This window comes from Ricinus communis, chromosome 10 (assembly GCF_019578655.1).
Source record: "Ricinus communis isolate WT05 ecotype wild-type chromosome 10, ASM1957865v1, whole genome shotgun sequence".
NCBI classification, from domain to species: domain Eukaryota; kingdom Viridiplantae; phylum Streptophyta; class Magnoliopsida; order Malpighiales; family Euphorbiaceae; genus Ricinus; species Ricinus communis.
This window is the reverse complement of record NC_063265.1, coordinates 24,510,670-24,522,152: the sequence shown is the minus strand read 5'-3', so window position 1 is coordinate 24,522,152 and position 11,483 is coordinate 24,510,670. Positions and strand designations below refer to the sequence as shown.

Sequence of the window (11,483 nt, the reverse complement as noted above, 5' to 3'; positions counted from 1 at the left end):
TAAAAATATTTATCAAAGAATAATTAATTATTATCAAAAAAATTATCTAGCTACTTAATCAATTACATGCATGAAATAATTAAAAAACACAAAAGTATGACGTCAGAAAATATATAACAAATCCACAACATGAAATAATAAAAGGCAACATGATTAATTACTAAGAAAAGTTAAGCAATTGTTAACAAGTACTAAAACTATTGTTATCTAACGAAGATGCAAGGCTTCGAAGAAAATTAGAACTGAAATTTATAATTGCTAATGGACAAAAAGAAATGTAATTTGGAGCAAAAAATAATACGTCAGGTATATTGTCATATACAAAAGAAAAGAGATGATTTGTTTTAACCAAAAAAAGTAGTAGAATTATAAATTGTATTAGCACGAGTTGGCCAAAAACTCTCAAGAAAATATTTTAGCAGAAATATTAAAACCTTACTAAACGCTTTTTATTCAGCTAATAAATGACTACTTCCAACAGTTGAACTGAACACCTTCGTACTCTTCGAGAAGCTGCATATGAAACTCTCGCTTCCCGTGCATATAAGGATCCATATATGAGCTGTAAAGTCGCCGAAGTGTGGACTTTTTCTGAGACGCAATGTAACAATCCAGACTATATTAAAAAGAAAATAATAAAAACATTCTTTTTTTTTTCTTTTTTACTTTTTATTAAAGTTACGGTGTAAAATTCTTTTATTTTTACTGTATAAAAATATCAAAAATATAATTTTTTAATTTTTTTAAGAAATACTGTTTTAGTTATCTTTTAATTTTTCTTTTAACTTTTTTTATAAAAAAGAAACTAAAAACAACTACCGTATTTAAAAAAGTTTCAAAAACAGCATTTTTTGAAACAAATTACAGTAAAAATAATATTTTTATTCATTTTAGGGTATTTTTAAAAAATTCCTATTAGAAAGAGCAAAATAAAGTTTTCGCCTAGACCATTATCATCCATCGTAGACCATCTCTCACCAAATTTAAAAATGGAGGAACCACATGCATATTAGATGACCACCATAGCGCCAAAAACGGGGGGAAAAAAGAAGCCATTAAGTACAAAATGTAGGGGTGAGTGAGCATCACAAGTATAGAATTGATCCCATCCATCATGTTCATATCTAAGTTCAGCCACCAAATTCCTGCAAGTTACACAACGATATTGAAAGAACAAAAAAAAAAACAATTACATAGTAACCGCTTGTCGAGTGATATCCCTTCTTGCTGACAAAACTATTTAATGAGCACCATAACTGGGTGGTTGTTACTCGGGTCTCCCCTGAACCATAACGTGGCAGCAGTTAAGTCCAATGAGCTGTTCAGTTGCGCTAACTTGCACAATCAGCATGATCAACCTGCCAAACGTAGCATTCTTAGATACAAATTCATAAGCCTCACAGTATTTGCCTATTTTATCTTTTCTTTGTTTTGTCCATATTCAGATCCAAGTCCCCCCAGTTATCTACAGATTTCAGCCTCTAAAATTCCTATTTTCGGCAAAATCTAACATATAACAGCAAGCATTCCTACATCAAAAACAGTGAAATCTGTAATATATTTCATTTTTATAGTTTTAACCAACTGCGGCCAAACCTTGAATAGAGCTAGTAATAGGCGAGAGGATGGCATTATGCGCACATTGCCCAACACCAGCCCATACCGAATCCTCATGGGGCAAATATTGCCATTCCCCCCTAAACCTACCTGATATACCTGTTTATATAATTCTATATTAGTAAATAAAGTATAGATATTGTTATCGAATATTAAAAGGGCAAGGCGCACAAGGGTGCAAAGGAATCCTAGAGCCTAGGTGCAAAGCGCGCACTCGACAGACAGCGCAAAAATCTTAAAAATTTTAGAAAAACTGATAAAACTTGTACTAGCAAGCTTTTAAAACAATATAACTATCAATACTCAAAACACATGACAAAAAGAAAAAGAAACACACATAAAAATTAGCAATAAAGGTTTCTAAACCCAAAAGAAGATTTTAGGACTAGTTTAAATGACTTCGAAGTTAAAATGATATTCCTAATCCTACTAATACTAAATAGCTACAATTCTTAAAACACTTATCAGAGCACGGCTAATTCTCATCAAGCTCAATGTGATCTTCAGCATTAGCATCATATTCAAATTCTTCTGAGCAGCAGCTTCTTTCTTTTGTCTTGTTTGCCCTATATCAGTTTCTTTTAATCTTATTTTTCTTTTCCTTTCTTTGTTGAGCATTTTTGGTGCAATTGGGCCTATGATAAGCTCCTTTTAAACTTAAATGAATTTCTCATATTTTTCCACCGCTTTATTTAAAAAAATACACATAAAATAGTCAATGTATAACAAAGCCACACCTTGAGTGCATCTAGCCTGCATGTTAAGGAGCACATAGGCACACACCTTAAGACATCACACACCTTTTGGGGGCTAAGGTGCAAGGGCATGCACCTTGTGCACCTAGGCACACTTCCAATAACTATGATACTAGGGACGAGGGCAGTATTAGAAAAGTCAGGAAAGATGTGGCCTACTCCTTACAAGGAAGAGTCCAAGAGAAAAGATTCTTTTTCCTCGACATTCTATCTCTCTCCTGTACTGCCCTAAGTTAGGTATTGGAATTAGCATGCCGGATTGGCATGCCAGTTTGTCAAGTTTCCAGTGGCCTTACTCTACCCTCTCAAGTATTCCCTCATTGTAGCCCAAAGCCGACAGTCACCTACTACCACTTTGTAGATTTCTGAAGTTATCAGATATACGTAATACAAGCATAATTAACTCCAGATAACTTTTCTACATGTTTTTATCATCTTCTTAGGTAAATATACACAATTATCTTCTCATATATATAAATTTTCTGTCAGTTAAAAAATACATAATTTTTCTGTAAACATATAGTATAATAATAGAATCTAGATAACATTTATAGCTTTTCATTTTTAAAATTAATCAGTTAATACCCGTTGCATACCTATCTTCAGTCGCATCTGAGCCGCTGTGCCCTAAATATAAATGGATGATATGTTATGCCAGAAACCACCTCATACCCAACCTAAGGTCGTACCTAGTAAATGATTTCATCTTGTTTTATCGTAACATATACAGAGAATATATGGATAATAGGTTTGCAAAGTGGTAGATTGGGATCTAAACAATAAATGAGAATTGAAGTTTCCACTGGATAAGGATAAAATTAGTTGCTTCATACTTTACCTTTTTGGATGATATATTCATTTAGTGTGTCATTACTATAGCTGAATAAATTATGTGGATAGCTATTATTGTGGGGTTCCTAGTCCTTAGGGAACAACTTGACTAACAAAACCTTGGCTTCCAATCAGATGTATGTAGACCATTGGATGTGGCAAAAGAAGATCATAGTTCAAATTGGTTTCATGCCCTTGTATGTTTCCCATAGTTGTTTGAGGCATGCCTGAGGCGAGAGGCACACAAGGCGCAAGCCTTATCGCCTCAAGCCAAGAAAGGCAGGCAACTTCAATAAGGTGCGCGCCTTTGTGCCCCTCAGACCTAAGGCGAGGTGTGCCTTTGTAATATTTTGACTTTTAGATGTTTTCTTTTCTTTTAAGACATGAAATGATCTCAGCCCTTCATCATAAACTTAATATAGAATATGTAGGTTTACCCACACCTAATTATCTCCAAAAATATTTAAAAGAAATGGAAGAAATAAGATTAGCGCAGAAAGACATTTGATCAAGAAAAAGAAGAGAAGAATTGCCTAGAAGTGACCAAGACCATAATTATAGACTAACAATAAATTAATAACGGAAGATGCTTTAGGATTTCTACTATTCTAGGACTTCTAGTTATTTCTATGACTGTGTTTTACTTTTATTATCTCTTTTGAACAATGTCTTTTTGTTGTTTGTTAAATATCTTTTGAACATGATTGTCATGATCTTTTTATTTCTTTTCTTTGGTTATGTGTTAAGCTTTTTATTTTATACATGGATTGTGTTACGAGTCCTAGTTTTATTTTATTATATTTTATTTTATCTTATCTTTTTCCTCACTTCTCTCAGGCACGGGCCTCGCCTTGCGCCTCAGGCAACAAGAGCCCTTATCGCCTTGGTGCGCCTTTCACCTTTAACAACTATGATGTCTCCATTACTATATTCTCACTTTCATTGATAATAGACAAGTACTAAAATTTCCCAAAATTTGTATAAACATATAAGATATGAAAGCATGGAGTATCTCATATTTGAATTTTTTTCTTTTTACACTATCATGCTATGCTGCAAGGCTTCTTCAAAAATTGGACATACCTATTTTGGTAGAATCTCTTTGTGAGCTTTGAATGAGAGAATTACATTCCAAACTAAAGCAATACCATTAGCAGCAAGAACCTGAAATAATAGTTTCGTGAATGAATGCTAGGCAATAAAATAAAATCATTAGGTTAAGAAAGATGAATATGAACCTTAAAATACACTGGAGATACACCAATCCTTTAGGCACTCAACAGAATTGCATCTACAAGTGACTAACAAACTTTTCTACATGAAACATCAAATCCTAATAGTTCTGTTGCATAACAGGCACTTTCATTATTCTATGGATTATACACACATTAGAACCACAGCATATGCTAAGTGCACGAGTATGCTATATTCTGACCTAACTCTGTGCTTACATTCATATCTATACTAGGATATTAAACAATTTATATGTACTGATAGTTTATGCATGAAATTCTAAAGCCATAAATAAGAAATTAGATTTTTGAAACACTCCTTTCAGCAGCAAACACCCAAAAGGGTGAAATTGTTCATTCAAACATTCAAAATGACCAAAAATTTCTTAGACTAAAACTATAGATAGAAGATAAAAATGACATCAGCAAGAAGTAGCATTGACCAGAGTTTCTTTGAGAAAAATGTGGCTTCAAATGCTTAATTATGAAATTCTTTAGCATTTGCACCTCTCATATGTCATAAGAAAAGGAGAGTAATTAGCTAGCTGAGAAAAGGAACATCATCAGAAAGCTTTGTTTCAAGGATGGAATTATGGAAACAGTTCAGCTCTTAAATTGGAAGAATTATTGCATGAATATCTAGTGATCCACTGTCAATATGTCATATGTTGACACAAGTTAAAATATTGCCAATGTTATGTCCTACTGACATCCCCACAAAGCACGGTTCACGAGGTACGATAGTACAGTCGAAGAACAGTTCCTCGCAATTTAAACCAGCAAAATCCCTAAAAGAAAAGGTAAGAAAAGAATTATAAGCACGAAGACTCAATTCAGATTCCACAATGACTGAAGACGAGCATTCTTTGGAACTAATGGGCAAACTTCCTGGTAATTTCAGCTGTTATCTACCAGTTTGCTTCTAGCAGAACATACACTCGTATATATATATATGCAGTGATTAAATTTTTCTATATAATTGTAGAAGATATTATGACAGCTGCAGAATAAATTGATGAGAAGGATAGAAGGCATGATTACTAGGGGAGCAATGCAATTATGTAAATGTTAGAAGACAAAGCTATGTGGCGATAAGGATGCAGTGATCATGAAAGATAATGATTAAATCAAACAGAGATTTGTCAGAAGAAGTAGGAAAATGATTGGATATGGGTATAAACCTAATGGAGTTTTTAGAAAAATCCTGGGAATGATAACAACGAATACAATTATGCCATGGGTATTTTTAAGATCTTCCATGAAGACCAATGAGAAATTCTCATGAAGTAATTTAACTAATGGATAACCAGTAAGCTTCAAATTTTATGGTGATTAATGCATTTTACTTTGTCAAGTGTACTTCATAAAATATGCAGCCAAAAAAAAAAGTGCAACAAATGCTTCCAAAGTATGCTGTTATGCCAACATGCTGTCTGCAGTACTGCATAAAGTCACAGCTACTGTAGACATGAATCTATTGTTTTCCAAGAATACCAAAGCGCATCGCATGCATAAGTTAAGAAACAAAAAAGTTTTGGCAAAAACCAAGAATGGCAACTAATATATGAGCTTATGTGTAATAAATTAATAATATAAGTGGGAGAACCAGAAGAAAATCATTAAAAACAACAGCAGATTCGTAGATCATCCAGCAGGAGGTTTAAGAGTATTGGCAATTACTGCAAACATTTTATTGTAACAGCCTGTGCAGCTATTACACATCTCTACTGCTGTATTATGTCATGTAGCATAGGCGCCTGTTTGGAAAAAAAAAGGTAACTGAGAAAAGGCAGCGGATTAATAGATCTGCAAGAGGGATGGAGTTTACAAGCAGTAGGCATTACTGTAAATAGTCAAGTATAACAGCCTGTATGGCAGTTACACCCTCATTGCTCTAGAAGCTTTTCTAAGTGCCTGCTGATGAATAATAGACCAGACACATAGAGAGAGTCTTTAGTTAAATTTTCCAAGGGAAAAGAACTCAATGTGGTTTGAGACTCTAACCCTCCCCTGTCGAATGCCATAACATATTATACCCAATAAGTGTACAATATTCCCACAGCCATAGTAAGTATACCATAAATATATTATGCCATTCAAACCTGAAATTGCTGTGGAACAAATCGGAAATTTAGAAATTGAAAAGGTATCCATAATTGCCAATTTGCAAGAACAGCAGAAAACCACTCCTACAAAAGTGGATGATAAATATCAGAGGAAAATGCAGAATGATTCTTCTCAACCAACTGTTTTCAAAGGTCTTGCACATACAAAAAGATAGAAGCAACAGGAAAAGATATTCATTTAAACCAACCTGTTGAAGTTTGGGTATAACTTGCTCAGGCCTTCCTTCTAGTGCAACCAATGCAGCCAAGAAAACTCCAATGAAGATAGGAGAAAAAAGAAACTGCAATAAAATTAGAGCATATCCAGTTCAGAGGGCAGCTTTAACCCAGTAATGGAATAGTTTAATATGAAAATTATAAACATTAAATTAGGAAAAATTGCAGTGATCACCTGATCAAGTAGAAGGCGCAGGGATGCACCAGATGCTCCAGTCAGTGTTACCACTTTACTCAGATATAAATACCTAACAAGTATCAAATCACACAAATGTAAGTAAGAGATGAAACTTTATTTCTTAAGCAATTAGTAGATAAACAAATTTGAAAAGGGCATAAAGAAGCACCATGAACTGAAGTAGCATTGACAAGTGTAGATCACAATCGGGTAATATATAATCCAAATGGAGCTAAAAGTTTAGAGATCATGATTTTCAATGATAAGTCCTTCAGTTATTATTTCTCACTCTCCTCCTTCATGGATCTTTTCTTTCTTTCTTTCTTGCTTTTACGTTTACCCTTGAGGCATCTCTATTTTACTCTTTTGTACTTGTATCCAGTGGGGTGCACTTCTTAACATTTTTTATACTCATTATGTATTTTAAGAAAAAAAAAAAAAGGAAAAGAAGCAAAAATAAGGGATTACCAGAAATGCAATGTGGGACCCACTAGTATCAATCCCAAGAAAGTGAACAGAAATGTCCTTTTTATGTCTAGAGATTGAACTTGATCGATCACAAGCTGAGGCAAATAAATGACCAACATTTAGCACAGTGCTAAAACAGAATGAACAATTTGTTTATAATAATAAAATACCACTAGAATCTTTAGTAATCTCCTATCACATAACAAGGGAAAAAATAAAACAGAGAGAAGAAAGCATATGAGAGATTTATAATTTAGAATCAATGTGGCTGGTCTAGTGTTTCCTTGATGGAAAACAGCCCCAATTCGTTGTGGATGTTTAGAATTAAAATATCTCAGGATCACCTCCAGCCACCCGCAAGGAGTTTATCTCGTATTCACCCATCCTATTTGACAGGAATGGATCACTGTGCCTGGAGATTTGTTGGTACCTCAAAATGCTCCAGACTCATCAAGGAAAATGAGATATAAGGATTCAATAAAACACATACACAAAACCTAGTTCCTTGAAACCACAAATGAAAAGTTTGAGTAGATTAAAGATCATAGCATTTAAAGGATTAAATTCCAACCAACTGATTTCATAAGACAGTGAAGAATACTAATTTAATGCAGTCAAATCAACTACTATTGAAACCAACACAATATATAAACTCATGCATGGCCGCATATGAGAAAACCCAACAAGCAATAACATTTGAAATGGGAGGAGTTACTTGATTTGATAGTACAAAAGAAAAATTACCTGGCAGACCAAATCCCCAATCAAAGTCAAAACTGCAGCTGTCAGAGCTTTTGTCAACACAGGATACTTACCAAGAAGAGTCATATACCTGCAATTACACATATACATATTCTTTTCAATCTGTATTATTTATGAAGAGGGAAACAAGGCACACAGACACACATGAGAGAGAAAGAATCCAATATCCAACTAGCCCATACTAAATTTAGGATATAAAGAGGAGTAACAACTGCAACTAAGTAAATTAACCAAGGAAAATTAACAGCCGAATTGTACAACTCTAAAACAATTAACCTTGAAAATGTAAAGAAATCATAATAGGTAATATACACAAGAAAAAACTGGCAAAAATATGATACAGCAGAAATATATTTTTCTTAAAGACAGAATATAGCATTACAAGACCTTCCTGAAAGTGTAGTGCCCAACTATATTAGAATTGAGATTAAGTTGAGTAGAATTCTGTTAAGTGCCAGCACATTTGCCCCTGGACTCAAGAAGTTTGGACTGCAGCTAGTCAACAACCCAGCCTTAAAGGTTACATTTAGTGACCCCATTGATAGATAAATTCCCTGAGCATCAAAAATCCAATTATTTCTAATCAAGTTCAAGCTTTGTTGTAGAACTGAACTAATGGAGCAATTGTGGACCAACCGATAAAAGCAAAACAACTTGTAATTTCAATGTTCTTGAATCTAAAATTTCTTGGCATATAATGAATCACATTGCTTGATAACAACATCCTCAACGTTTTTCCCTTCATATCCTTCCGACTCCATAATGGAGAAGAGACTAGATGAAGAGGGACATTAAGTTTCTCGGCCTTTTGCCCTAGGATTAGTCAATTCTCTTTCTTGATGGGGAAAGGAGAGGGATATAACTCAATTGGTAGAGTGTCAACTTGACTTGGTGAAAGTCATTGGTTCGAGCTTGATTATTCCATTCATTCCGAATTAAAGAACTTGAAATGAATCCAATCTCCCTAAGTATGATTCGAGCCCGCAATCAGTCAATTAACAGTTGACCACTCTACCACTGATCTACTAAGGAACAATGGGAGATTAGATCTCAAGATGCAGTCATAGATTCTCCCAAGAGACCATAATTACCATGAGCAAATATTTTAATGATGTAGGACACATTTTTTCTATGCTACTAATACTTGCACTACATAATGATTATAGTCCTGAAGGGAATCATGATTATTGAATAGCTATGGTATGTACAATCAATTCTAACTTATAGAAATAGAAAATTTTTAAAGGATATTTGCAATCTAATTTTCATCCTTCTGACACTGCCTTGTCTTCAAAACAGGATCTTATATGTGTGAGCAGAATCATCAGCAAATATAAATATAAGACCATCTAGAAATCATTCCCACCAATCAATTAGAAAAGATAAAGCTAAAATATGCTAAAACATAAACAGACATAAAAAGGCAAGGTCAAGTAGGCATCCAACTCAATAAAAGGTGTTGAAGCCCTGTATCATACCGTTCTCACCTACACCAATGATAACCACATGCTGAAAACAATTGACTACTATCGCCGCAACTATGTCGCTGGGAATATGTTCCACAAAACTTAATTCATCAACTAAGGGACTTATCCAGCAGAATGAACTTTGTTAAGTGCAATTAACATTTTGGACGGATTCAGTAGTGAGATTGTAACATGCTCAGATATGCACAGTATAATTTGGATGAAAATCATTATACTAGATCAGTAGCACAACTCAGCAACTTGCATTCTCAAAATCTTTACTAGTAATGCAGCAATCAGTACACATGCCATGGGAAATCCAGCACTAAAGCCACAAGGCATGTCAAAATCTTTACTGAGGCTTGTAAAATCTGTTTGATGGAAATTTGTCAAGGTTTTTGACGGTTTTACAAAATTTTGGAACTTCCAATCCTTGTTTGTGAAGGAAGTACTATTTAGGAGGTAAAGCTTTTAAAGATTTTTGAAAAACCTCCAAATCCCTTCAAATCTTAACCCAAGGTGATTTAGAGGAGGTTTATTGTTTAAAAACTCTATATTTACCTTCTAAAACCTTTACGCTCCATTCTTTCCAAACAAAGTACTTTGCCTCCTAAAACCTTACCTCTATTTACTTTATAAATTCTTACCTTACCATTTCTTACAAAACAGAGTATAATTACCAATTTTCTCTGGCCCAAATTCTAATCCTGGAAAAACATCAGTGGCCAGTGGTCACTATCAACCAGAAATTACAGGAACATACGAAATAAAGATGCAAAAAGAAATAAGGCCAATGCATAAAATTATCTCAACTTCATGCTTCTACAACATGCAACAATGTGGATATATGGTTAAAAATACATTTGGTAGAGTATGTACAATTCCATTTTCACAGAAGTGAATAAATTAAACATTGTATTAGTAACAGAATATTTTCATGAAATGCTAGAATTCACAGTCCATTACCAAGAAAGAAAGGACCAGTTATTTCCCCCAGAACCATCACTGCTGCCGCCACTGCCACTGCCACCGCCACCTTCACCCCTGCCCCCAAAATTCCCATGGCCACCAGCACCGCCACCTGAACCACCATTTGGAACAACCGAAACATAAAACCGACCAGAATTCAGTTGGCATCCGAATTTAGAACGTCCAAAATCCTTAAGCACAGTCCCTTGAGTAGAATTTAAGGGATACGAATAAGCAGTGCAGGAAGAACAGGCTGCCCTAAACCCAGTTATTTGACTAGGAATGAAGGACAGTTGAGACTTTGGAACAAAATGGGACGTAGGTTGGCGAGAAAAACTCAAGACACGGCAGAAGAAAGGGGATTTGAGGGTGAGAGATGCCATTTTCTTTCTTTCTTTGTTTTTTCTACGGGCTTTGAAGAGGTTTAAGAGCGCGAGGGAGGTATACTTTTATCTGGGTAGGTTATGTTGGCTCGGCTGACACTGCCAATTATAAATTCTTTTTCTCTCAATAATGTATTACGACTTTACTTATTATTAAAGTCATAAGTTATATATATATATATATATATATATTAATTTTTAACATATAAAATTTTTATTTTGATACGTATGTTATTTTTGACACATAAAATTTAAATTTATATATAATTTTATAATTTTTTATTAATTTATTGATTAATAAGTTACATTTTTAATTAAACACTTATTCTAGCCCTAGAAAATAATATATTACTAATAATTAGTTTTCTAATTTGATAATGATTGGTCTTTTAATTAAATAATAATTATTTTAAAAACAACATATTAATTATATTTAATATTATATTAACTAATAAATTAATTTTCTAATTAGATAATAAT

At 33.8% G+C, this 11,483-nt stretch overlaps 1 protein-coding gene across 2 annotated transcripts; it reads right to left on the bottom strand.

Moving 5' to 3' along the window:
- Positions 1–1,037: 1,037 nt before the first annotated feature.
- Positions 1,038–11,131, bottom strand: LOC107261618 (protein sym-1). 2 transcript variants are annotated; one of them, XR_007214328.1, is made up of 9 exons: positions 10,618–11,131; positions 8,168–8,255; positions 7,424–7,518; positions 6,953–7,025; positions 6,750–6,842; positions 6,538–6,624; positions 4,287–4,367; positions 1,597–1,716; positions 1,038–1,358 (listed from the first exon to the last, which is right to left on the bottom strand). XR_007214328.1 is itself a non-coding variant. In XM_015722083.3 (8 exons), the coding sequence occupies exons 1-7, from the start codon at positions 11,001–11,003 to the stop codon at positions 4,287–4,289; spliced, it is 903 nt and encodes a 300-aa protein (XP_015577569.2). In that variant the 5' UTR covers positions 11,004–11,128; the 3' UTR covers positions 1,038–1,358. The 2 variants fall into 2 exon arrangements, 1 of the variants encoding a protein (XP_015577569.2); XM_015722083.3 differs by lacking the exon at positions 1,597–1,716 and having other exon boundaries at positions 10,618–11,128.
- Positions 11,132–11,483: the final 352 nt, after the last annotated feature.

Excerpts from the sequence above, each read along its gene's own strand:
- LOC107261618 (XM_015722083.3), bottom strand. The coding sequence starts at position 11,003 with ATGGCATCTCTCACCCTCAAATCCCCTTTCTTCTGCCGTGTCTTGAGT. Across the intron at positions 7,519-8,167 it reads TTGGGGATTTGGTCTGCCAG|CTTGTGATCGATCAAGTTCA; the intron begins GTAATTTTTCTT and ends TATTTGCCTCAG. Across the intron at positions 6,625-6,749 it reads TTATACCCAAACTTCAACAG|GAGTGGTTTTCTGCTGTTCT; the intron begins GTTGGTTTAAAT and ends CCACTTTTGTAG.